The following is a 27,423-nucleotide window of genomic DNA, read 5'->3' as shown; positions in this document are numbered from 1 at the left end:
GTCGGTGATGTCCCCTCAGCCTGTTTGCCCACCTGTTCTCCTGCTCATATAAATTCTCCCTCTCATCAAGACCCAGCATAAATGGTTCCTTCTTCAGGAAGGCTTCCTGCGTGAGCTGACACTTCTCAGGCTTGTGCAAAGAATCACCTGGAAGCTCCCTGAAACAGATGGCTGGGCCCTACCCCAGCACTTCTGTCAGTAGGTGTGGGGTGGGGTCTGAAAATGTGCCCATCTCACAAGTTCCTGGGTGCGTTGCTGCTGTTGCCCTGGCACCACACTTTGAGAACCACTGGTTTAAACCAATGGTTCTCGACTGGGTTTGTAGGTGCTGTTTTGGGGGTTTTCACGAGAGGAAGTGTGAAGGAAGAAGCTTGGCTCTCTCCAGCCCCTGCAGGACGGTTTTGCTTCTGTGTATTTAATATTCTTGAGTTCAATAGAAAAGTTTTGATTGAATAAATGATTTAGTCTGAAAACTGCTGCTCTTCCCCAATCCTAACCAACGTGCTCCTGCTTGCAGAGGGGAAAGGCTGGCCTCGGGATGCGGGCCCTTCTCACGCATGGTGCTCTCCCCCCAAGGAATGGCTCTCCTGCCTCAGGGAGTTTTATGTGATTTTTAGGTGTAACACAAACATTTCTCATCTCAATGGTTATTTTTATAATTATTACAAAATATTTATGCCTAAAATGATTTTTTGTGTTTAGTACTTATTCCGCTGAGAAGTAGAAACAAATCTAACATTGAGCTAGCATATCTGTGATTTCACAGACAATATTCCTTGAGATGAAGCTCAGGGTAGAGAGTGAGCACATTTAAAGCCTATGTAAGGTAACCTGCTAAGTAACGGTATAGCTGACATACCATATTTTTACAAGCTTTTTGTAAAAATCAGGGCGATTGTTGGAAAGACTGAAGTTTAGGAAAAACCATCCTTCAGAACAGTTTGAAAGTCACTTAAGGAATAGTCCTGCTCCCTCGGTGCTCTGGAATTTCTTCCCCTTGAGTTGCATGCTAATCTCCCCCTGTTTTCTTTCTTAAACTAATAAAAGATGAGGATGACATTTTGAAAAGGGCACCTCATTAAGCAGCCTCATCCCCATTGGCACACACAGCTCTGCACGGTAGCCAGCTGGCCATTTATCTTATGGTAATGAGGTGTCATCTCCCTGTGGGGTCAGCCTTCATCTCCTGCCTCTTCCTCCAGCACCGCCCCTCTCCCTCCCACCAGCCGCTCTGAGTGTGTGTGCGTGGAGGGCAGCAGGGAGAAGAGGCATCAGAGTGGCCCTGGCATCTTCTCTCAGGGCAGGAAGCAGGAGGGAAGACACAGGACCCATGTGCATTGGCGGGAGGGGCTGTGGTCCTTACCTGTACACTGTGGTTGGTGGGGAGCTCAGACTGTCATAGACGAGCCTCACGTGGCCCTGGTACAGCTCCAGCGCGAGGGGGTCATTGTCTCCCTTGTACAGAAGGATGCCGTTGTCCTTGTCAGTGGCCACCTGGAGAGGCATGTGGGTTAGGGCTCCCCTGAGGACTAGCCTCCCCAACCCCCCCTCACAGAGACCTGTTCCGGGAGGCATCTTCTGAATGGACCCCAGATCTGAGTTCATGTCCCTATTTTTTCCTTTGTCTGGTCTGGAAATTGCTAGGAGGGCATATACTTCTACTCCAGCAAATGCTGATGGTGCAATTCAATTGCCCCTCTCAAGGCCTCCGTCTCTCTGTATAATCTCAATCATAAACAAAATGCTAACAATTACCATTTCATTCGGTGTTTACTATGAACTAGGCCCTGTGTTAAGAGTCATCTGGGGAATTTAAAAAAAAAATCATTATCTAGGCTTCACCCCAAACCAACTACATATGACTCTCAAGGTGGGGGAGGGGGCAGGCAAAGACAATTTTAGGCATTCTCCAGGTGATTCTAATGTGTTGCCAAGGCTGAGAGACACTGGTTTCAGAAGTTGCTGCCCAGAGGGCACACCCCGCTGCAGGGCTGGGGTTCTCTGACTAGCCTGTCCACTCCCGTCGCCCAGCACAAGTGCAGCTTAAAGGAATGGATGTGGAGCAGGTGGTCTGATGGAGCCTCTGGATGTCTGGGGCACAGGTGCTGCTCTGGTTAGCTGGGACCCAACATTCAGGTCCCTGGGTGGGTGGGATGCAGGGAGGAAGGCAGGAGGGCAATGAGGACGACCCAGGAGGGGCTGACACACCCAGAGCTTCCTTCTTGTGTGTGTGTGTGTGTGTGTGTGTGTGTGTGTGTGTGTGTGTGTTCAGGGTCAACCCTCATCTCAGACGCCTGCCCACTGGACTGGAGGCTCCACAAGGTGAGGCAGTTTGAGCTTTCTGTGCATTTCTGCAGCCCCAGTACCTGCAATGGTGCCTGGCATGCAGAGGCATGCAACAGATCTGTGTTGAACAAGTATTTTCACCATAAGCTTAAAGCTAGAGTGTTCATGAGCAGAAGGAGAGCAGGGCCGTAGTTAGTGCCATGTGGCAGGGGCCACTCACTGGGCTGCATCCTCCAGCTGTGTCTCTGGGGTCTTCCTCCCCAGAAAGCCTAGGGGCCAGGGCCTGCTCTTTCTCAGCCGTATACCATCCTTGTTCCACCCTTCCCAGTTGCATTTGGGTCACCCAGAAATGCATTTTGGAATAACTTTGCTCAGGTCCACAGGTAAGGAACCTGAAAGAAGTTAGCTGGAAAAGAATTTGGTTCCTACTAAGTGGTTTTTCATTCCCTGAAAAAGGCCCTGCTTGTTTGTGCCTCTGGGCCTTTGTACATGCTGATGTCTCAGGGTAGATGGCATCCCCTCTTCATCCTGCTCTGCCAGCCCCTCATTCTTCTATCCTTCTCCAGGCAAACTCCTACTCATCCTTGAGATCTCAGTTTAGTTGCCACTGCCTCTGGGGAGCCTATCCCATTCTTTTCAGCGGGCGAGGGAGCTCCGTCCCACCTATGTGCTCCCACAACACCCAGAGTTGCCACTGGCCCCTCTGCTTGTCAACTTCCCCTGGGCAAGGGGCTCTGTCTTGTCCATCACTGAATCCCCATTGCTAGCACAGTGTCTGACATATAATATTTGAGTGAGTATTTTCTAGATAAATGAATGGAAAAGGCTGCACGTGGGGACTGCTATTAGCAGTGAAAGCCAGTCAAGAGTTGTCTGTAGAACAACAGCTGTTCTCAGAACAACCGGACCTTGGGGGGCACATAGGGGCGGGGCGCACCTGCAGGGAGATGTTGGCCTGGGGCCGGACCTTGGCGGAGGCTAGTTCCACGTAGGAGTCTTTGCCCACAAAGTTGACAGTGATGAGTTTCTCGCACCTCGGGCCGGCGAAGCCTGGGGGGCAGCGACAGGTCGGCTCCTGCTGTACCACGATGCACTGGGCCCCGTTCTGGCACTCATACTGGTCACAGGGACTGGTCTGAAGCAGGACCATGGGTGGGGGGTGCTCACAGAGGAGCCCGCTGTGGGGAGGGGAGAGGAGGGACGGAGGAGGGATGAGGAAAGAACAGTGTGGGGAGACAATCATAGTTATTTGGGCCAAAGAGCCACCAGCAGAGAGAGGGAAGAAAGATGGTAACTGGGACTTGTTCCAGTCCTACCACCAACTGGGGCAAGCCTTTTCCTTCCCTAAGCCCCAGTTTCCCCATTTTTAAAATAATAGGGTTGCATGAGAGTGCTGGCCCCCAAGTTTCAGTGTCATCAGAAACATCTGGATGAATTTGTTAAAAGCCCAGATTCTCATCCATCCATAGATGAGTGGATACACAAAATGTGGCACATGCATACGATGGGATATTATTCAGCCTTAAAAAGGGAGGACATTCTGACACCTGTTACGACATGGATGAACCCTGAGGACATTATGCCAAGTGAAACAAAGCAGTCACAAAAACACAAATACTGCGTGGCTCCACTTTTATGAGGCACTTAGAGCGGTCAAATTTATAGGGTCAGAAAGTAGAATGGTGGCTGCCAGGGGCCATAGGGAGGGGGAAAGGGGAGTTAGTGTTTAATGGAGGCAGAGTTTCAGTTTTGCAAGATTAAAAAAGTTCTGGAGATGGATGGTGGTATTAGCTGCACAATAATGGAAGTGCACTTAATGCCTCTGAACCGTACATGGAAAAATGGTTAAGATGGTCAATCTTATGTTATGTATATCTTACCACAATTTAAAAACATTAAAAAAAAAAGTGCAGATTTCTAGCCCCTTCTTTCCGCCCCCATTCTAATTTAGTAGCTCTGTGGGCCTCAGGAATTTATATGTTCCCAAGCCTCAACATGGTCTCAATCAGGCTTTGGAAAAACTGGCCTTTTCAGAGTGGTTCCTTCTCAGAGTCTATGACCAAGGCTCATTTGCATAGTTGGATTTATGTCATGCAGCAAGTACTGATGTACATGGAATTGTCCCCAGGCCGCCCCCTCCCCTGCCACTTCAGGTCTGGTCCTTGCCTCCCCTCCAGTGCCCCCTACACCCTTCCCTTCCAGGCAGCGTAGGTGTGAGGGCTGGGACCCAGTTTCTCCTCGTATATACCCCATGGACCTCTCCTGACCCCCTGGCCAGTGCTTCCCATCCCCTCCTTCTCTTCTGGCTTCAGTGATTCCAGTGATAACCCCAAGCTCTCCTATTTGCCTCCATTTTTTACCATTAGGGCACAAGGTTTTTGTTCTCCAGCCTAAAAATAAGATTCCTGCCAGTGTGGCCGTGTGGCTACCCCTACCCTGTAAGCTGAGCTCCAAGATGGTAGCATCTTCCATTAGAAGGAATCATGCCCAAGCTTGACATTATGTGAGCTGGAGCCTAAGTCCAACTCCCACATGGGTGCCCTGGATGGCTCTTCTGTCTATAACACGGGGTTGACAACATCTGGTCTTTGACAAGGAAGGACTGACCTTCCAAGGAGACTCAGGAGGCCCAGGGCTAGGGCTACCTGGGCATGGGTGAGCCTGCCTTAGCTCACCAGTCCCCAGCCTGCAGGCCCCTTCCCGAGGGGCCCCTCCACCATACCTGAAGCCCTGGGGGCAGATGCATGTGTAGCTGTTGACTGCATCCACGCACTGGGCCCCGTGGCGGCACCTGTGGTTCACACAGTCATCATTGTCCACCTCGCAGAGCTTCCCGCTGTAGCCAGGGGGACATTCACACCTGGAACACAGCAGAGCAAGGCTGCCCATGTGCCAGGCTAGCTTCTAGGTGGCCCTGTGTCGTCTCTGTCTACCCATGTTCCTAAGTCCCTCTCAACTCTTGAGGACTCCCCAAAGCCTGGCCCACAGTTGGTTTCACTGGCCATCCATGGGCTCTGGGTCCCTGCAAGTTGACGTTTGCTTGCTTCATGTGGTGACTCCTGTTTTCAGGAGTGGGTGGTGGGGCTGCTGATGTGCTGCTCCTCAGGGAAGAGGACGGGAGCTGCAGCACCCTCTCTCTGCCCCCACCGGCCCTGCTGGCCCAGGTGCACACCCAAGAGGTGCACCTCACGTGGGGCCTCCCTGAGCATGCGCCTGGAACACGCACGCACCCCTGGGCTCCTCCGCCTGGGTGACACTGTGCCAAAGTTCCAGCAAGAAACAGACCTGAAGGCACCGTGTTACCTACGGGCACAGGTGGACACAAACACTTCCTGGCTCTTCTGCCTCCTGCAGGCTGGAGCCTGCGCACCTCTCTGGGCCCACCCACTGAATTCTACTGGCCAGAATAGAAATAGTAACTACAGCAGAGGCAGAGGAGGAAGGTGGGACAGGTGGCCAAGATGGAGAGGGAAGCAAGACCTCTGAATACACATGGGACAGAGGAGACTGACAGGGGAAGCATCGGGACAAAGGGATGGTCCTCCCTCCCCCCTCTCCTTGCTCCTCCCCCGCCTTGCTCCTCTCCCTGCAGTTGTGGATAGAGTGGAATCATAAGTGGATCCTGGCATTGCTGGGTTGGTTGGCAGAGCATAGTTTGTGCTGTGGATTCATGGCTAGGTAGACACTTGGGGGGTGGGGTATCCCTGGAGAAGGACAAGTTCTAGAATCAGAGGACTTACTGAGCCTGCATTCAGAACTGATACTTGCTAAGATCTGACCTGTTCACCTTTACTTATTTTTTTTAATGTTTACTTTTTTTTTTGAAAGAGAGAGAGAAAGAGAGACAGTACAAGCTGGGGGAGGGGCAGAGAGAGAGGGAGACACAGAATCCGAAGCAGGCTCCAGGCTCTGAGCTGTCAGCACAGAGCCTGACATGGGGCTTGAACTCATGAACCGCGAGATTGTGACCTGAGTTGAGGTCAGACGCTTAACCGACTGAGCCACCCAGGCGCCCCTCACCTTTACTTATTTGAAGGGTAAATTTGAAATATGTGACCTACTGCTGCACCAGAAGGTGTGAATTTTCATGTCAGAGCCCACACTCCACCCTAGTCTTTTAAAGAAACAGATTGGGGGCACCTGGGTGGCTCAGTCGGTTAAGCGTCCAACTTCGGCTTAGGTCATGATCTCGCAGTTTGTGAGTTGGAGCCCCGCATCGGGCTCCGTGCTGATAGCTCAGAGCCTGGAGCCTGCTTCAGATTCTGTATCTCCTTCTCCCTCTCTCGCTGCTCCCCTGCTCACGCTCTGACTTTCTCTGATTTTCAACAATAAATAAACATTAAAAAAAATTAAAGAAACAGATTGGGCAAGGCTTTGTCAGGGAATGTGGTCAATACACTGTGCTAGTGGTAAGCCTGGCCCCTGTAGGCATTTGTCTTTGTGTCTCCTGAATTCTAAGTACCTGCAGAGCAACTCAAGCCTTATGAGCCTCTCCAAGGCAACAACTGCCGCTCAGTGCTTGCAGGGTCAAATCTAGCCTGTTAGGCATGGAGTCAAGGTGGCTGAGGAGGTCTTCATGAGGAATCAGGGAAGACCTGGTTCCTCGCAGACACAGATGTGCAGAAGGAGCAATGGAAGTGTGGAGACTGTCAATGCTATAGCCCTCTTCACACCCTTGCTTTTCAAACAAAGCCCCTGGGCATTCTGTGAACGTACAGCTTCTGATCTGGGAGTTTGGGTGGGGTCTGGGAATTAGCACTCCCAACAAGCTGCCCTGTGATGCCGCTGGTTCCTGCACCTCCCTCCCAAAGCAAGGATCTACCCTACGTTTCTTCATCTGCTAAAGAGAAGTGTCTGCTGGTACAACCTGCCTTCCCTGGTGTTCTCAAATGTTCTCCCCTTACCTTTCCTCGAAAGTGTAAGGCTTATACGATTTTGTTATGTATATGACCTACTGATTCTGGACAAGGGGGTGTAACCAAGTGATGTGCTTGGTTCCAGGACTTTGGGAGTCTCCAGAGTCAGGTCGGGATTGGCTTGCAGCCCCAGCTGTTTCTGTGTGTGCGTGCACAGGGAGCTTGCTTCACCTCGCCGTGCCTCAGCCCCTACCCAGAAAGCAGACCGCTGTTTCTACAGCCTAAGATTGTGGAGCGTTACAGGAGATAGGCCAGTGTGCCTGACACAGAGTAAGTCTTCAGTGCATGTTAATCATCGTGATCTGTGTTTTTGTCATTGTCACTTTCAGTGTTCATGGGAGTGTTCTTCATTATTGTCAGGGTTTTGGTATATTATGATTTCAGTGTTTATATCACGGATAGTTATACAGTTTTATCCGTTATGTTGCGTTGCAGCCTCATTAAAACATACATAAGGAAATCTTCAAGGATAAACATCTTCAAACTTGGGCAAAGGTTGCACCAACTGACTGTCTCTTGTTACTGTCCCTGCAGCCTGCCTTGGGATGTAGGTGATGAGAGGGGAGGGGAGATGAGGGGGATAAAATTAGGAGATGTTTCATTGGGAGAAGGGATTTTTTTTTTACCTAAATGTATTTTAATAAAACAAAATTCACATTATTGAGCTGGCCTGTAGACCTCCTCAGGATTCTAGGAGACACTGTGCATAAATACATTATCTCAAGAATATGAAAGCAAGACTGGTTTCCTTCTACATTCTATATTCTTTCTATTCTGTATCCTATTCTGTATTCCCCTAGAACTCAAGTAGAGTGAGGTTTCTAGGGAGAAGTACCAGAGGATCATGATCTCTGGCCCTGCTTATGTCTCTGGTCCCAAGCTCCTCACACCCCGACCCCAGACCTATACCCTGGACCACTTCTGACCAGTTTTCATGCTCACTGTGCTCTGTCAGGCCAGCATCCACTGAGCTTGAACAATGCCACTGATCTCCTTTCCAGCTATGGATACTCTACCACTTCTTCACAGCTCAGATGCCTGGTCACTATTGTTGCCCCTTGTAGGCACGCCCAAAGCATGCTGCTGGTCAGTGCAGCCTGCTGTGCTTCGGGTTCAAGTTTGTGTTCCATGCATCTCTTCTCCCCCCCTTCGCCTCTTCCTTCAGTTAAAGAGCAGCCCTAAGTTGAAGTCAAATCTGGGAGTGGGAAAATGGGGTTGGGAGGCATCCCTCACCCTTACTTATACTCTACTAGCTCAACTGCTTAAGAGCCCACCTAACCCCTCTCAGAGGGGACCAGGGCAGATAAGGGAGATTTGAATGACGGTTCATGCATGGAAACACTGAAGTTTCCTTTGTTCTCAGCAAAACCAGAGCCCCTAACATGCCTCTTGCATTTTCCCTGGTGATGAACTCCAGACTTGAGATGTCAAAATAGGAAAGGAAAACACCAGACAAGACATGCTCATGTCCCCCTCTCACCTGCACCTACTCTAGATTCTTCTCCCACTGGTGGGGCCCTCCCTCCCTTTCTCAGCTCATTCAAATCTCACCCATCCTTTGATGTTAATGTCACAGCTCACCTCCTAAAGTATGTGGAGGGCTTCTCTTTGCTTCAGCAGGTTCTTCCCTCCCCTCCTCAACACCCCGGCAGCACTCAGAGCCAGAGTTGAGGGCTCCAGAAATTTCTAAACATTTGTTTTGTGTCAAATCCCACCCCCCCCCCCGCCGCCCCCAAGTCCATGTCAAGGGCCTTGAAAGGGAGGGAATCAAACACCTCTTATAGTACCCACTACACTCACCACAATGAGAATTTGAGGACTGAAGGGTTGGCTCACCAGGGGACAACAACTAGGACCCATCATTCTTAGATTCTAGGATCCTAAGAGTTCTCAAGTTCAAGTCTTAGAGATTTATGAATCTAAGAGTCCTAAGATTCTGTGACTTTATGATGTCATTAGTCTCAGGCTTTCTAAAATCCTTGTTTTCCATAAAGTGCTAAGTTTTGCAGTATAGCATCATAGTCTCAAAAACCCCGGAATCTGGGAACTCTCTGCCTTATGACTGAAAGTTAGACAGACTCAAACTGATGACAGATTCTGGAGACATTTTAGACCCAGACCATGAGCTTCATCCCTCAGAGGCTGAAGAGGCTACTGGATGAAATGCTGGTCAGGATTCTCATTAAAGACTTCTCAGCATAGGCATTGAGCTTCAGACCCACATCCCTCATCTTTAGGGTGACTCTGTAGAGTCACTTCAGGTATCTTTGCTGAAGGCTCATCTGGGGTTTCCCCAGCTGCTCTGGTCTTTGCCTGCTCCCCCAAACTCTCTGGTGCTAGAAGCTTCCACCCACCTTTCAGTGTTGGACTGAGCCTGTTGGAGATGAGGGGAAGCAACTGTGTGTGCAAAGCAGCTTTGGGAGAGTGTTTAGGGGAGACTATTTTGGCTCCCTGGGATGTCCCTACTGATATCAGAAAATCCCAGGACTCAAGGGTCTCAGGGTTTTCTCTAGAAGAGGCAATGGCACATGCTTTCATGAAGGAGAATGGAGGGAAGAAGTAGGGACAGAGCCCAGGAGTGATTTCCCAGGGGTGTTGTTTGAGTCTCAGGCTCTGGAACTGGTGTCTTCTCCTAAGGCAAATTCTTTTTCCACCCTTAGAATTGTTCCTGGAATCCCCTAGCTGCTATAGGCTCTGCTGCTTACCACAGAGACAGCTCCACAAATGGCTGTGGCTGCTGAACTGAGTCAGTGCTCACTCTCCCCGACCCCCTAACATACACAGATGCATAAACTGGCAAACTTGCTGGAGCCACAGAGGGCACAACACTGGGAAGGATGCACACAAGGAAGGTGACCAACTAACCTTTGGACTCAGCTTCATCAGTGGGATTGTTCTACCATATTAGCTCTGGAAAGGAAAGCTATGCTGGTGTGCGGGGGTAGGGGCAGAAGTGGGGAGAGTAGGAAGGAGAGGTATAAAGGAAAGAGGGATATCTTTATTTCTATATATCTATCAACACACAGAGAGAGATAGAGACTTACAAAGAGAGATAATCACAAAGAGAGGCACGTGCATAGAGACAGTGAGACAGAGAATTAGACTATGACTAGTCAGAGACACAGAGAAGCACATGGTAATGTACAAGTAATAGGCAGAGAGAGAGATCGGGAGAGGGAAGGAGGAGAATGGAAAGGGACCAATTTGAGGCAGAGTCTTCAGGAGCCTGTGCTGCTGGGGACACAAAGCCAAGCCTCACCTGAATCCTTTGTCCAGGGAGATGCACTTGGCCTCATGCTGACAGAGGTTCATCCCGGGCACGCAGTGGTCAATCACCTCGTCGCACAGCTCACCTGGTGGGGGTGGGTAGAAAGCTCAGGCACCTGGGAGGACCTGGGGGATACCCTGACTAGAAGGTCAGGTCCAACCAGCCCCCTGTCAGGAGGTCATGGATCTCAGGCACCCTGCATTTGCTCTCTCGATGTATCCTTTCTGCTGTACCTCTTTTTCAGTCTCCCTAGTGGTAACAATGGGAAGGTTCTGGGATTTTCCCTGGGCACTGTCATAGCACCATCATTGGGCTGTTTCACCTGACCATTAAGGGGCTGCTGCAGCTGAAACTGTAGGACATCAGCCCCTGACTTTGGGCTGTGTTTAGTTGTTTTTTTCATTCCCCATCAATTTACTAAGCACCTCTTGTGTGGTAGACACTGTGATGGGTACTAGGGACACAACAGTGACCAGGTCTTGTCTTCCCCCTAGCCTAGTGGGGGAGATCTATAAATCAGTAGGTGACTGTAACATAGAGATGTGTAACCACAGGGATAAACTCTCTGGAAGCCCAGAGGCTTCCTGGAGGAGTGGACATGGCTTAGCAGCACAGTGCACCTGCTGTAGATAAGTAAGCACCCTGCATTTTCTCAAAGAAGAAAATATGAAAGGAATTTAATGTTTAGGTCTCTGAATACACTCCCTTTGAAATTCATCGTGCCAAGAAATGAAGAACGGGTCATAAATACCCAGGGAGGTCCTTGCATGTCCAAGCTCCCCAAAGCTCATGCCATCGGAGATGTGTTTTGGGAATGTGGAGGGAAGTGAGACAGGATGGCAGGGGTGAGGGCAGTGGCAGATGCACCCATGAGCTTTGGGTTCCCTTAAATTCCACCTGGCCAGGTGGACAGTGATATAAGAGAGGAAAGCTTTACCCACGGAATTTCTCTCACAGGTCGGGGTGGGAATAGGGGCAGAGAAGGCTGCAGGGACAGGGCAGAGGAAGGTCCTGAGGGTGGCTGGGGAGGAGATGAATGACATCCACAGCCCCAGAGTCTGTTCTCTGCTGTGGTGGGGACAAGCCCACCCCGACCCTGTCCTCATTTTGCCAGCCTCTCAAGACCACAGAGGGCACTGTGTTCTTTATAAGCCTTTTCCTCTTCCTCACTTCCTGGAGACACCCAGAGAGGCACACAGGTGTTTGTGTGGGACTGGCGATGTTTTCTGGGACAGAGAAAACCATGACAACCCATTCTCGGGCAGAGGTGCACTTCAGTCACCTGTAGACGCAGGCTAGGCTATTCCACTGGGGCAGGAAACCACCTCAACAAGTGTGTCCTCAGTCCCCCTTCCACTGCCCATTTGCCCCAAAGTCTATTCTGAGTCCCTTTGCCTTCTTTTTTTAACTGCTGGGATTTTTACTGTCTCTCTTCTGGCAGTGAGCAGATTCTTCCGGACCAATGATTTGGCCCTACATGACCCCTCCTCTCATCTTAGGTAGACCAGATGCCCCTTGCGGCTGGAGGGTATTCTTTAGACTTCTTGGTATCCCTGTTAGTTAATTCAGTACTCTGTATACAGTAGGAGCATAATAAGTGTTGCCTCTTGCTACTTTAACTCTTGGCTACAACTCCTCTCTGCAAAGATGGAAGATATAAGGGGTAAGGGAAGTAGACCTTCAGCAGATTTCCCTGCACTTTCCCCAAGCGTAAAGCCTTCTCTGGGACCCCAAGAGGCGAGGAGTAAGCAGAGCAGGTGGTTTTCTCAGTTGGTCTTGGCACGCTCCACCACAGTCCCAAGAATGTGCTTGGGGAATACATGGCTAATGGGCTTGAGGTCTGTGTCAGCCACAGGACCCTGAGGAGCAATGGGGGCTAGCTGGCTTCCTTCTCTGTAGGCTTCTAATCAGCATCTGTATATCCCATCCCCTACCTCACTCTTGACATCATGCCAGGTGCCAGCAGGGTAGGGTGTGGCAGTCCCTGGGTTGCATGGTCCTTATTTTCATCCTCACCTTAGGTTGGTATTTCCTAAAATATGTTTCTTGCAACACAGGATGTCCGGGGTTGGGAAGGAGTTTGGGGGTAGGGTAGGAGGGAAGTTCTGACTTAAAATAAATTTGAAACTTACTGGGTTAAAAGAAGTTAAATAGCATTGTTTCAAACAGGAATTGTGAAAACCTTTAATAGGCTCATTTGTATCACGTGGAAGAGAGCTAGTGTTACATACAGCGTTTCCCCAACTTTTTGTTTATGGAGCCTTTTCCTCAAAGAACTCATGGAATTCCATTTTGGGATATGCCACTTTAGGTGGATCCTATAACAAAGGAGGTTGTGCTTGCACCACTGAGGTGCATTTTGCTTCATAATCTAGTGGTATATTTAACTGTCCTCATTAGGAGCTGTTAATATAGGAAATAAAGGTGTTGTGTTTTGGGGGTGGGTGGGTAGGATGATTATCCTGAGGAACAACCTGTGGGGAGCCTTCTTTTATTCCCCAGCTGGGTTAGGTTCATCCTCTGTGACCCCACGACCCCCCAGGCTTCCAGGTGTTATAGTCTCGTTCTACTGAATACATGTCTCCCTCTACTTGACAATGAGCTTTCTGATCAGAGGGGACTTTGTCTTGGTCATTTTTGTGTCTCCAGTTCCTAGCTGGAAAGTGTCTGGAAAGTAAATTTCTAGAGAAAGCAGACTAGAACTGAATGAAGATTAAATGTAATGCAAGCCCCTCTCACTAGCTTCAATCGCCACTGGGTCTCTAGTTCCCGGAGGAGGGGAAGGCTAATGGAATGGACAGCAAACTTGCCCTCGGAACCTGTCTCAAAGTAGGGAGGAGCTAGAGATGTGCAGGGTTGGGGCAGGTGGTGAGGGTGGACAAGCAAACAGAGAGGGCCTCTGGGAAGCCCATCATGGCACAACACCAGGTTTTGGGGATTCACATCTCTGTCCACAGGGGAGTGGGTGCAGGCCCTGAAAACTAAGATAACAGCATTCCTTAGTGCATGACACCTGGCCTGCCACCATGCACAGGCACCAGGGGACCTTACCTGTGTAGTTAGGAGGGCAGACGCACACGTAGTTGTTGACCCCATCCACACAGGTGGCATTGTTCTCACAGTCGTTGTCCTCGCAATCATCTGGATTGATCTCACACCGCTGCCCCTCAAAGCCCAGAGGGCAGGAGCAGCTTTGGGGGTGTGTGGGGTGGGGAAGAAGGGGAGCCAGGGAATAAGGAGTGTTGGGTGGGGTTGGAGTGGCAGAAAAGAATGTTGGGGGGATATAATTAGTCAGGTTTCTCTCTGGATGGAGTTCCGAGGCAGCACTCTGGATACTTGAAGCCTTGGGGTCCTGAGCAGGAAGACCCTCAGGAGCCTGAGAGGTCATTTCATCTAGACCCCTATCTCTGGGCGGAATTCCATCTCCCCTGGCGGTGGATGGCTGCGTTAGCTCTGGGGAGTTCTCACCAGCAATGCCCCCTCACCTTCCCCCCAGCTGGAAGTGCTTTCCCTGGTGATAGACTTTAAATTCCTCCAGCTGTCTTCCTTCCCCTCTTCTCCGGGGAGTGGTTTGTAGACAAAGGGATAAAGGGCATAACAAACATCCCCCTTTGAGCGACTTCCTACTCCAGGAAAGCCTCTCTACCTTGAACAGGAATAGGACAAAGTGGCCAAGATCAGGATCTGCAGCCGAGTTTCTTGGGAATGAAGTCTGAGTCTGCCACTTCCTAGGTATTCGATCTTAGGAAAATTAGTTAAATTCTGTGTCTCAGTTTCCACATCTATGGACTAGGGTAATATCATTTACCTCCAGGTTGGTTGTGGGCAATAAAAGAAGATTATATAAGTAAAAGGCTTAGGAGGAGACCTAGTACATAGAAAAGACTCAGAACGCGTTAGCTTCAGTTCTAAATGACTTCCACACTCAGCCTCCTTAACCTTTCTCAGAGATGCCATTGTTCCCTCCAGCTTCTTCCAGATAAGGGGATGGGGTGGGAGGATCTGGAGAGCTACAGCTCTTAGATACAAACCTCAAACTTCCTGTATCCTCTGCCCAACCCCGGCCACACCCCAGGATTAGGCCTGCAAACTAAGTCAGGATAGATAAAGCTGAGCAGATGAGATGGGGCCAGGGGAGTTTAGGAAGGGGCACGAGGGAGACAAATGCTGACTAAATGAGCTGCAGGCACTTACTTACTCCCTCTGTGGCCCAGCCCCCTGGTCAGGGATTTACACCCCATTCACGAACATACGAACATACGTTCCAGCTTCAGGCCCAGAATTCCAGGCCTCTCTCTGTTTTACAGATTCCTCCGATTTGGTATTTAGCTATAAAACTAAACTCATAGGAAGTGGATTTCTGGAATCTTACTTAACCTCCTTTCCTCTACAACCTGAAAACCATGTCACATTTTCTTTTTTTTTTTTTTTTTTTTTTAAGTTTTTAAATTTATTTTGAGAGAAAGAACAAGCAGGGGAGGGGCAGAAAGAGTGGGGGACAGAGGATCAACAGGCTCTGTGCTGACAGCAGAGAGCCCAATTCAGGGTTCGAACTAAGGAACCATGAGGTCATGAGCTGAGCCAAAGTTGGGCACTTAACTGACTGAGCCACCCAGGTGCCCACCATGTCATGTTTTCTACAAAAGGTTCTTCGGTCTGAGCTCTTGGGGTGGAGCAAAATGATGTATTTCTTTTTTCTAGGAGGGACCCTGGAAGTTCAGGAAAAGCGATTTCTTCAGAGCTGGACGGACAGTAGGTTTTTAAGGGTCTGAAGCCATAGTGTTGCCTATTTTCCTGAAAGGAGTTACTCTGGCTGTCCCCAAAGTCTTAGGGTTGCATGAAAGTGGGATGCAGATGGCTTTTAGGGGTTGGGTTGCTCATGGAGTAGACAGAGGGAGGGAAGAAGACTAAAGTCTCCTCTGCCCTCCCTGGAAACCTTGGCTGGGGGTTGTCAAGGAGACTCCAGGGGCACCTAGTGAGCTGTGGGGCCGTCTTAGTCTCCTGCCCGGCCAGCTCTGCCAGTCTTTGCTCTTCTTGTGATCAGATAATGCATCAAGATGAGCAAAGCATCTGATGAAGAGGTAGGTGAAACTTCCAAAATTATCACTCACAAGACATGTTATGGGTTGAATTGTGTCCCCTCAAAAAGGTATCTGGAAGTCTTAACCCCCAGCACCTCAGAATGTGACCTTATTTGGAAATAAGGTCCTTGCAGATGTCGTTTCTGATGAGGTTATACTGGAGTAGGGTGGGCCCCAGATCTACTGCCATCCTTGTAAGATGGCCATGTGGAGACAGAGACACAGGGTGAACGCCACATGAGGATGAAGGCTGCAGTGAGGAAGGCCCGAGATCACTAGCCACCACGAGAAGCTAGGAAGGGGCAAGGAAGGATCTTCCCCTACAGGTTTGAAAGCCAGTGTGGCTCTGCTGACACCTTGAGTTTGGACTTCTGGCTTCTAGAAATGTGAGGGAATACATTTCTGTTGGTCCAAGCCGCCCTGGTGCACTGCTTGGTTATGGCAGCCCCAGCAAACGGACACAGGAGGGAAAAAGGGAGCAAAGCTTCCCTGATAGGTGTCCCTCCCTTTGCCAACCTATCAGGTGCTAACCTAGTGAGGGGGAGTGCTCCTGGCCCTTGGCAGGCCCACACAAACTATGCTTTCCCCAGCATGTGGGCCTCATTGCTTTAATCCTCTACCCCATTTCCCTAATCCTGTAGATTTGGGCCCTTTTCCTTGAAAATTAAATTCTAAAAGTATTTCCAGTTCATTCAAATCTCAACAACGGAAGGTGGAAACCAGGAAGGTTCCTTCTGCTCACCTGCAGTTCCAGAGACGAAGAGAGATACCCCACAAAGAGACAGAGAGGGGGGCACATGCAGAGGGGGACAGGGAGGGGAGAGACAGTCGCCTGCAGGGGGCACTCCTCACTCTTGCAGACCTCCATTTCTGGGCAGGGTGGGCAGAGCCAGGCTTTTACCCTGGAGGTGTGTTTCTTGGCTGGGGCCATGTGGCCACCTCTGTGAAATTTCTGTGTGGTTTCTCCTTACCCCTGCTCCCGGCGAGAAGGTGGGAGTGGGTAGTTTGGCCGACTCCAGGCAGGAAAGCAAACCTGGCCTTGAATTTATTTCACTTTTTAAGAGCCAGAGTTTGGGGGCTGGCTTGGCAGGTGGACACGGGGGCAGGCTGGGCTCTGTCGGAAGAACTAGGGCCTAGAACCTGATTTCTTTCACAGACGGCACAGCAGCCCCTCCTTCCCCCCACCCAGAGTGCCTTTGCTACTTGTTTGCAACCTGTGCTCTAAGACATCCACACACAGCTCTGCACTGGGTGCCCCTGCTTTACTGCCCGGCCCACTCGCTCACTGGGGTGCTAAAGGAACCAGTTTCCACAGGTCTGTTTTTGCCAGGGCCATGGGCCGGCAAGCTGGGCACGTGAAAGCAGCTGGGAAGGGGGGGAAGCAGGAAGGGAGCCTGAAGTTTGGCAGAGGCCTCAAAAGTCCACCTAATTGACAGGGATGGGGAAAACTTAAGTGGCTTCTATCTGTTTTTCTTCCTGAGCTCTGAATTCCTGGGAGGAAAGCAGTGGGGTTGGAAGATCCAGGAATGTGTCAGGATATGTGACCTAGAGCAAGTAAATCTCTGTGCCTCAGTTTCCTCATCTGTTAAGTGGGGATAGTACCAGCTTGCAGTGGGTAGGCTCATTGTGAGCATTTAAATTAGAGGCTGCACGGCTAGTTTGTGCCTGGCACATGATGAACATGTAGTCAATATCACCTATGATCATTGTTTTTAGCACACAGGAAACAGAGGTGGAATTGCCATGCTTGGGCCATCCCAAGGGGGGGGGCTTGGGCCATCATGCCATCCTTCTCTGACTTGTGCCAGCAGCTTTAGCCTCCCTTAGGTATCCTCCTGGCTCTGGAGACAGACTCTCTGAATTCCCCATAGGAACGCTCACTAACTGTGTCACTGTGGGCAAAGAATAGCTCCTGTTGGTGCCTCAATCTTCTCATTTGTATAGTAGGGATCACAGTAGCTCCCTTACAGGGTGGGAAGAGCCTTGAGATGATCTGCATAACAGACTTGGCACAGTGTGGGCACACAGTAGGCCCTCAGTGAACAGCTGTGCATCAGCCTGCCCCAGTGGTCTGCCTATAAAGCCCCCTGAGGGAGGGAAGGCCCAAGGGTGAGCTGTTACCTGAACCCATCCTTGTGGCTTTCGCTCAGGTGGCAGGTGCCTCCGTGCTGACAGGGGTTCTGGATGCAGGTGTTGATGGGCATAGCGCAGTCTTTGCCCTGAGGAGCAGGAGAGGGAGAAGCACCTGGTTAGGGAGGCTTTCAGTGGCTGCCTTGACCAGGAGGCCCCCTGGAGTTCCCAGCGTCCTCTGGGATGAGGCCGGGCAGAAGGCCTCTCTGTGGCCTCTGCTGTGTGGCTTGGAGGACGCCAAAGGGGGCCCTGGCTTTTGGCCGTTCCACATTGAGAGAAGGTTGAGAACTGAGGAGTTCAGGCCCCAGCTTCCCTACTTCCTGGAATTCACATCCTTTTCTTTATCCTGAACTGCAGGGCAAGAGCATGGGCTTTGGGTACAGGAAAACCTGGTTTCATATTCCAGCTTCATCTCTTCCTGGTTGGCTGGCCATGACCTCATCTAGGCCTTTTAACTCTCAGCCTACCTCACAGAGCTACCTAGCAGAGGACACGGTACTCTTAGCTGCACTGAGGCCTCAATATAATCCACAACTTGAGTAGGGAGGGCTGGGGCTGAAGTGTGGCCAGAGGACCTTGCCCCTATAGGGTGACAATTCCACAGAGATCTACCTTTAATTGGTCTGGAAGTGGGCCCAGGTGTTGGTATTTAGAATTCTGCAGGCGATTCTAATGTTAGGCCAGATTGAGGACCTCTGGGACAGACAATTTTGTGTGGGGTGGCATTCCTCTGGAGCAGGCCCCTCTGGAGGGGACGTTTCAGCTGAGGAGTCAACTGCAGTAGGTGGGGAGGAGCATGCCAGGCAGAAGGACAGTGAAGATGAAGGCACTGAGGAGGGAGGCCAAGGCAGAGGCTGTGGACATTAAGACCAGGGAGCAGCCCGCTGGCCCTCTGGCTCTAACTCCCCCCTCCCCTGGGACCGACACACCAGCGCTACACCCAAGTCTTGGCAAGCAGTCCCTTAGAGGACCTGCGGGGTCTGGGGAGGCATCCGTTGTATTTGTTTCTGGGCTGTGGACTTGGTGTGGGCACCATGCCAGGCGGGGGTGATCACGGGAGCCCTCCCACCGCCATACCACCTGCTCGCCATCTGCTTGAGAAAATCCTCTTCCCGCCTCTGCTGCTGCCAGTGCCTGTGACGGAGTGGGGCTGGGCTCCCTGGCTCGAAGGTCGCTGCCAGCTGGGCCTACGACTCTCCCTACTGTCTCCAACCCTGAAACCTTTGCAGTATCCAGCAGCCAGGAGGCATGGCCACGTCTGTCTTGACTCCCTTCATGCCCCCTCACAGCTAACGGCCAGTCAGAGTTTTCTTGAGGGGGAGAAGAAGAATGCAGTTTGATGTGGGATCTGGGCTTATCCTAAACCAGAACAACACGGGATCCCTTTCACAAAGTCATTGCGTGCAATGGAAAACGCAATACTCATTCTCAATTTATTGAGAACATTTTCCATTCCAGGCCTCACGCTAAGTGTTTTATATTCACAATCACATATAATGTTCACAACAACCCTATGTGATCGGTAGGATTGTTATTACTGCCCTTTTCAGATTGGGAAGGCAGACTTGGAAAGTGAGCTAATATGTCCAAGATTGCACAGCAGTTAAGTGGAATAGGCAGCAGCTGAACCCAGGCATCCAGTCCAGAGCCAGCACTGGGAACCCCTCTGCTGGGTCACTGATGCTGCCCTCTCAAAACATGGGCTCCAGGGGTAGCACATTGGAGCACACACTCCAGTCTGGCTGCTGTGTGCCTTGGGGAAACTACCAGTTCTCTCTGAGCCTTGTTTTTATCATCTGTAAAATGGGAATAATACCTACCCTATGGAATGAATATTAGAAATCACACATATATAAAGCACAAGGCATGTATGGTAGCAACCTAAATAAAAGCTATTCGGATGATGAGGAGGAGGATTACTACAGGGGTCTGAGGCAGGGCTGAATGTGGGAGCTCAAAAGACTTTTTTCAGGCATTTGGTTGGTACCGAATTGTTCAGGAGTTTTTGTGTGTGTTAGATGGATGAGCCACGAAGAGCAGGACAAGAGAACTTGATCAAGTCAAGGCAGGGCCTCCCTGGCCCCTGCCTGGGCTAGCCTCTTTGCTCTGGGGGAACTCTTGAGTATCAGGGACTCCAGCTGGGATCTTCCCCTGGGGGTGGGGTTGGTGACGTCTGCTCGGGTCACTTATACTGAGCTCAGAAACCAGGAGGCAGACTGTAGCTCTTGGTGATGTGCTAAATGGGCCTGGAGGTAAGGATTTCTGTCACTTACGTGTCCTTGAGAAATAATCACCATTCTCAATACCTGGCTAATTAGCTCAATTCAACTCTCTTCAGCCTCATTTTGCTAAAATCTACTAGATTTATGATGTTCCTTGGTCCCCACTGCTGTGTGTGTGTGTATGGGAGAGAGAGAAATAGAGAAAGAGAGAGAAATAGAGAGGGAGGGAAGGTGGGAGACAGGGACATGGCTGGGGCTTCTGGCTTCTTTTAAAGGAGCCGGGGAGTAGCTGTCCCTGTTGGAAACCTCTTTCTGAGACAGCCAGGAGAGCTGCTCCAGGACCTTGCTACTCAGAGTGTGGTCCTCAGGCTAGTAGCTCCGGCGTTCCCTGAGAGCTTGTTAGAAAGGTACAAACTTGGGCCTGACCTCAGATCTAATGGATCAGAAGCTGCGTTTACTAAGACCTCCAGGTAGTTCTCGCGCACAGTACAGCGTGAGAAGCACTGCGTGTAGACACTGAACATGCACACGTGAAGCTAAATGGCTGAAAAAGAACGAGCCCAAACATACATCTTATTTCCCCCAACGCGAAACAGCTGTAAAACAGGTCTCTCTGTGAAGTGCCTACTGAATCCTGGCACCAAGGCGGGCGAAGCACAAACATGACACTCGGAATCCTTCTAGGAGCTCTGCAGGTGAGTGTGATGCTTCACATCTCCAGGTGGGGAGTGAGGCTCTGAAGGACCTGGTCCCTAGTGGAGCACTGAGTGTGGGGACTTTCCTGTGAGAGAGGAGGGCTCTCGGTTTAGTTTGTGTGCTTCCCTAGGTGTGGAAGCTCGGGTAAGTTATCTGATCTTTTTGAACCTCAGTTTCCTTATCTGCCAGAAGACGTTAACAGACCTTATTTCAGAAGGTGACTGAGGGTGCTAAATGAGGTAATGTGCTCAAATTGCTTCACAAAAGCCTGCCATTATAGATGACCAGTAGCTGCCACCAAACACTGAACAGTGGGGGCCATGCTGTTTTGGATAATATTGTGGCTTCAAGGTCACTCAGCTAGTCAATGGAAACGCTGCAGTATCTGGAAATAAATGGAGAAATGCCAGAACTTTGAACTTGGTTTTGTGGGTGTCTGGTGATTATTGTCAACTTAGCAACTCACCCAGAACTTACTACCTCAGTCACTCTGCCTGGGTGGGCTCCAATCCAGGAAGAAGGGAAAGCCAGGGAATAAATGCAGAGCAGGGGGTATGATGCAACCCAGGGTTAAAGGTTAAAGGACCTCTTCGTTTCTACCTGCTGCATTTTGAGATTGAACCTGATACGGGGAGGAGAGTAGGAGCTGTCCCAGGCCACACAGTCAGGTAGGGACAAGCTCCACAGTGTTCTTTCCATTCTGCTTGGTGTTCTTTCCACCAGCATAAACTACTTTCCCTTTTCTGGAGACTTAGGTCCCAAATGGCTAGGGACCCTGCATTCATGGTGCTTCTCAATGGACTGTGAATACAATGGTCTGTATTCACAGTGGTTCTGGAATCCATTGGTTCTGAGCTCTGAATCCCAACTCCCTCACCTACTATCTCAGTTTCCTAAACTGGAAAATGAAGGCCATTTTAGGACCTGTCTCCTTAGGCTTTGATGAGGAGAATGCAGGATAATGCTTGTACCTTGTTTAGTATACTGTCAGTATGTAATAGGCACTCAGTAAATGCTGGCTGCTTATATTCCTTCACCATCATCACCATCATCACCATCACATACCATCACCACCATTATCATCTTCCTCCTTAAGGTACTCCAGGCCTGCATGAGCCCGATAGCTTCGTAAAGGTCAAAATCTCAGTTCAGATTCTTCTGCTAGACCTTCAGAATCTTACGAGCAAAGTCTGAACAAGTGGCCTTATCTTTCAAATAGGGATGATCCCACCCACCTCAAAGGTTGATTATACAACTCAGAGAAGGGAATAAATGCCAATGTCCAGCTGAGTGCCTGATCCACAGTCGACGCATAGGCATGGTATTGGGAATGTTATAAATGCACATATCACCATTCCAGGAGAGCAACTGATGATCTCTGGCAATTCACAGTGTCATGGACTGAGAATCCCTAGTGAGACCAGCAGCATACTGCCTGTTAATGGCGGCCCATCCACATCCTGGTATCAGGACCAGCATGCAAGGGTAGAGAGAGATGTAGCAATGTGCCAGTGTACAGAGTGCATACTGAACAGCTGTCCTGGGTGCCTTGCATATGTTATTGCACATTTGATTCTCACAGCACCCCTGTGAGATAGGCCCTGGTTTGTCCACGGGAAGGCTGAGGCAAAGCCACCGGCCATCACCACATAGCTAGTAAACAGCAAAGCTGGAGTTCACATGTGCCCTCTGTATAATTCCACAGCCTGAATTTTCTCCACTGAATTAATACAAGTGGGTTTGAGGAGCTAGGCCTCCTGAGTATGGTATCTTCACTTCTACACTTCCCCTGCAATGTCTGTGCGAGTGCACATGTAGGATGCATGGATCTGGGGTGGCTGCCTGGGGCAAGGCCGTCTGGCTGGCTGGCTGCAAAGGGAATCCTTGGGCTCTCCTATGGCAGGCCCATAGGTGGCACTCTGACTCTATCTGCTGGAGACACAGCTACAGCTGAAAAACCACCAGGGAGCCCTGTTCCCCAGAGTGATTCTGCCCCTCAAGCTTGTCACTACACATACAAGTCCCCCTGGGGACAGGAGACCAGTGATACCAGCTCCCTTCCGCTCTGCCTGTACTAGGCATGTGCAGTAGATGGGCTTTGGGGTGGTGTTGGAATGCTTGGCTTGCCCACTGTATGCGGATGGGTGCCTTGGCGAGGCTGGAAGCTGGGAAGGTCCTGGGGAAGAGGAGTGAACCACTGTTTTGTTGACCCCAGCGAGCCACGGCGGAGGGCTTGGCTATCCAGGAGTAAAGGTGGGGACTTTGGAATCATATAGCTCTTGGTCCTATCCCAACCCTACTGCTTATGAGCTTTGAGACACTGAGTCAAGCCTTTTCAACAATCTGAGGCCCAGTTTCCACATCTATAAATGGGAAGTAATGAGCCTTCCTCATAAGGGGTGTTTAAAAAGAAAAGGTGAATAGGATGTCAAGCAGAATGTTGGCCATGTAGTCCATACTCTATAGATGTTAGTAGGGACTTAGGATAGATAGTGTTGGGTGAGAAGAAAGGAAGAAAAGTTGCTTTGGAATTAGCTTGGATTTCTGGGGAGGACACCCAGGAGAACGAGGGTCTCCATCCCCTTCCTGGCTGACCTGAGCCTGTCAACAGTGCATTAGCTTGGCAGCTCCCAGGTCTTTCAATCCCTCATCCCTGTACTTTCTCAAACTGGAGCCCACTTTCAGCACTGGCCCTCCTGAGGCAGAGTTAGGGAGGGGATGGGGAGAGCCTGGAAATCCCCTTGAAAGGAAGCCAGGATAGTAAGTTCAAGGGATGCCTCTACTTGGAAGCATTTTCACTCTCTGAGACTTATTTCCTCATGTTTAACAAGGAAAATATAAATATTACATTTCCTCCTTAGAGTGTCACTGCCAAGATGGGGTTCTCTGTGTTTTGCATGAGTGTGACACAACTGGGCAGCCCCCACCAGTAGAATAGCAGTGTTACTGGCAAGTGCCAAGTGCCACTCTGGAGTGACCTGTGAAACGCAGTTCTCCAGGCTGCCCTTGGAGAAGGGCGGGTCAGCAGGGCACAGTGCCCTCCTTGGGCCGTGAATGGTGGGGGCGGGGCTTCCTATCTTACCTTGTAGCCATAGGGGCAGGTGCAGTGGTAGAGCTCCACAGGATCCTGGCTGCACGTCCCATTGTTCTTGCACGGGTCTGAGAGGCAGGCATTGCACTTGGCCACAATGTTGATGTCCACTGGCCCTGGACAGCAAAACCAGGATGTTGGTAGCAGGTCACTGTCACCCCTCCCTCCCTTTCCCTCCTCTCTGGCCCCTTCCTCAGTCAGCTGCCGGCCCCTCTCCATCTCTACACACAGAGGGTGGCTCCCCAGCCAGCACCATTCAGTCTAGCTGAGTCCCATTAATGCAGCCATTGTCCAGTGAGGAAAAAATCACAGTGGGACATCATTCAGAAGCACTTCTGCAGTCAAATAAATTACTGTAATTAGCCTGATCCGATTTTGGAGCTAATCTATAAACAATACACCATAATTAGAAACCCCTTGTGTATCTTTTCATGTTTGGGGAGCTCTGGTCCCAGGCTCCATTTGGACCTCCCAATCCTCTGCCCCTAAACACCTCTCCCCATGGAATAGTCTATGCTAGGCTAAGGAAGGCAGGGTGCCTGGGCCAAAGACACACATAGGAAGTCCCTCTTGTGGAACCCTTGATTGGCAGGAGGAAGTAAGAAGTGGCCCCAAAAGACACAGCAATGATATTGTTGACAGGTGGTAAACTGTGCTCAGGCACACTGTGCATCTATGACAGTTTTGACAGTGTCCTGTTCTCTTCAGCTACAAAGGCTGGAGGGATGGAGGTCATGGTCCTTGAACAGAGCTTTGGAGATTGGGTTGAGAATGACCCCAGGGCAAGTCTGACCATTTGTGGGTGGGGTGAACAGAAAGGATGGCCTAAGAATCTGTACAAGCTGGCTTAACCCTGGCTTCCATTAGAACAGGGACACTATCTGTCCTGTTTGCCAGGGGCTGAAGGGATTCCCAGAACACAGGACTTTCAGTGCTAAAACCAGGAAGGCCCCAGCCAAACCGGGATGAATTGGTCACCTTACAGAGGAAACAGAGAAGGTGCTTTTAAATATCTTCAACACGGCCAGGCTGTACCCCACACTGATTTAATCAAAACTTGGAGTGTTGGGCCAGGGAACCAGTAAAAAGCTCTGCAGGTGATTCCAAAATGTGCAGCTAGGATTGAGAAACATTGTTTTAGACTGATCTGGGCCTCTTTAGCATCAATCAAGTGAGATGACTTGGAAGCAGGAGGAGAAAATGAAAAATTATCTTAAAGCCAAAAGAATGTTTTCCTGCTTTGAGCAGAAATGTGAGACACAGGAAGTTTATAGGGTAATCAAAGTATATATGTAAATCAAAATAAACTCAAGGCTCTAAGAGATGGGCAAAGGACACTACCAGACAAATGTATGACATAAATGGAAAGTAAATTTTTGAAAAAAATGCAGTTTCCCCAATAAGCAAAGACACAAAATAGGAGACATACTTTTTTAAACCTATCTAGTTAGCAATGAGATGAAATGAGATAAAATAACGTAAGAGTCTGGTGAAAAATGCACTCAAATGGTGCTTACTGGGAGCATAAAGTGGTTTATAACCCTCTTTTAGACACCAAATGGCAGGGCAATATGTGTAAAGACCTTAAAAATGATCACATACTTTGGCTCAGTAGTTTCTGTTCTCTGAATCTTATCTAAGGAATAATTTTCAATAGAGAAAGACCTTTATGCATCAGTGGTAAGAAAACAACTGGAAATACCCAGTGAAGACTAAAGGTTCAGGGCCAGGAACTGGCTAAAGACGTTACGGTGGAATTATTAAAGCCTGGTGGCCACAAGGAGGTACAGGGGAATCAGAAAGACCTGGAATCATCCTAACTGTGGACTTGAGAAGTCTCTTAACCTCAGTAAGCCTCAGCTTTCTCATTCTTAAGAATAAGGGTGATACTGAAGTCTAACCCAGAGAGGGTTGGGGAACTGAATAAATACTTGGAAAGTGAGAATTAAATGAAATAACACACAAAAAAGTGCTTAACATGATGTCCAGCACATAAAAACCCAGCAGCAGTTTGTTGTCGTCAGTTAAAATCTCATGTACCTAAAGCTTGCTGTAGTAAAAATGGGAAAAGGCTTAGGCTTTAAGAATGTTGGGTGAAAAAAATTCAAGTTAAAGATTTTTCTCTGTGCAAAATGATATAGAGAATGAAGTCAGAGAGGAGCATGTAGGGACGCCAGCAGAGAAACTTGGAGGAGATAATAGCATCTGAGTCTCTCTGTGCAGCTCATGGAAGAGACAGGGCAGTGGTTTAGAAGTCACGTCTGTTGAGACACCCAGCTCTGGTGAGCTGTTGGAGACAGAGCAGACCCCTCGAGAGGTGAGGGAGAGTCAGCATGTACCTTTGCACTGGAATCGGTGGGTGGGGGTGGTGAGCAGGAGTCTGTCAGCCATGGACTCAGGGCTACTGCAGCGGGCGATGCCAGGCTCCTTGTACCCCGCCTTCACCCACTCTGACAGCCAGCGCAGACTGCAGTCACAGTGGAGTGGATTGGTTCCCAGCGCCCTAGGAGGCAGAGCAGGAAGTCAGGGCCCCCCTTGCCCAGCTTGGCCCATAGGCTCCATATCCTTGGCCCTCTGGAGAAACAGAATTTTCAGACTCTGACTAGATTGGGGGTATCTGACATGAGGACCAGCAGAGAAGGAGTTTCCATTGGGGCAAAGTCAGTGACTCCAGACTGTATTTCCAGTCCCCCCAGATGTTTCCACCCTGCTTAACCCCCTCCCACTTCTGAGGTTTCGCTCTCATCTACTCCGGTAAAATTCAATCCTCAACTCAATCTAATCCTAGCCCCTCTCAGATGTTTCTGGACCTTTGGCCATCTGATTATCTGGCTCCCTTGCCCTACTGAAGGGTCCACTGAAGGATGCACTCTTTAGAGAAGGCTTTGATACACAGCAACCTAGGGAGAAGCTTCAGGCCACAGAAAGGGTTCAGAGCACTCCACCCCTAAATATGCTGCTTTGGCATATTGATTATTTCAAGCTAAAGGTACTTGAAAAATGGCAGGTGCAGAAGGGGCTCTCTGACCTCCCTGTCTCTACCTAAAAGCAAGTCAGAAAGTTTCCTGTGAGAAAGATGCCCTCCCTGCACCAAGAAGGGAAAAATATTCTTATCACTAGAGACTGGGAATGAATACTAAAATGGACCAGGCCAAACCAACCTGCTCAAATAACCTTGACCTTCCAGTGGTCCCTCTCCATATATGTCCTAGTCACTGCCGCACAATTGCTGCCCTAGCCCAAGGCCCTTTGTCTTGTCACATCCCTACAATTTATCATTCCTTGTATAAAAAAGTATATAAGTTTTTGGGTCCAATGGCTTCTTTGGGTCTTCATTTTCCATTTGAACACTCCCACATACACATAAAAACATCAAATATATTTATATTTATATCCTTTTCTCCGGTTGCTCTGTCTTATGTCAGTCTAATTCTTAGACCAGCCACAGAAACTAAGGGGGTAGAAGCAAGTTTCTCCTCCAGCTACACCACTTAGCTTTAAAAAAGCACAGCTGGGGGACGGCATGGGCTGATGCAGACCTCTCAACAGTGGTGTCCAGAGAGAAAATACAAGGATTTTTGCTTATTTTAAAAATCGTATCATTTAGAATTTCTACTTTTTGGATGTTTTATAAGGTATATGCATAATGTATCAGTATCACAATATATGCATGCAATCTGAAAACAATCAAATATACATAGAGTTGTATACATATAGACTCAGAAATGTTCCT

General features: G+C 49.6%; 1 protein-coding gene across 1 annotated transcript in view; it reads right to left on the bottom strand.

The window, feature by feature from the left end:
- The window catches only part of SLIT3 (slit guidance ligand 3), a 596,997-nt gene that overhangs the window by 15,453 nt on the left and 554,121 nt on the right, over positions 1 to 27,423 (bottom strand). The window contains exons 25-32 of the mRNA XM_045502118.1: positions 26,030 to 26,193; positions 23,682 to 23,806; positions 17,673 to 17,770; positions 13,522 to 13,661; positions 10,462 to 10,555; positions 5,009 to 5,146; positions 3,224 to 3,464; positions 1,364 to 1,494 (exon numbers count right to left, since the gene is read on the bottom strand). Coding sequence (XP_045358074.1) covers positions 1,364 to 1,494; positions 3,224 to 3,464; positions 5,009 to 5,146; positions 10,462 to 10,555; positions 13,522 to 13,661; positions 17,673 to 17,770; positions 23,682 to 23,806; positions 26,030 to 26,193 — 1,131 coding nt within the window. The remainder of the gene's footprint in view (positions 1 to 1,363; positions 1,495 to 3,223; positions 3,465 to 5,008; positions 5,147 to 10,461; positions 10,556 to 13,521; positions 13,662 to 17,672; positions 17,771 to 23,681; positions 23,807 to 26,029; positions 26,194 to 27,423) is intronic.

Source organism: Leopardus geoffroyi, chromosome A1, assembly GCF_018350155.1.
Source record: "Leopardus geoffroyi isolate Oge1 chromosome A1, O.geoffroyi_Oge1_pat1.0, whole genome shotgun sequence".
NCBI classification, from domain to species: domain Eukaryota; kingdom Metazoa; phylum Chordata; class Mammalia; order Carnivora; family Felidae; genus Leopardus; species Leopardus geoffroyi.
The sequence above is the reverse complement of the archived record's forward strand: the minus strand, read 5'-3'. Positions and strand labels throughout refer to the sequence as shown.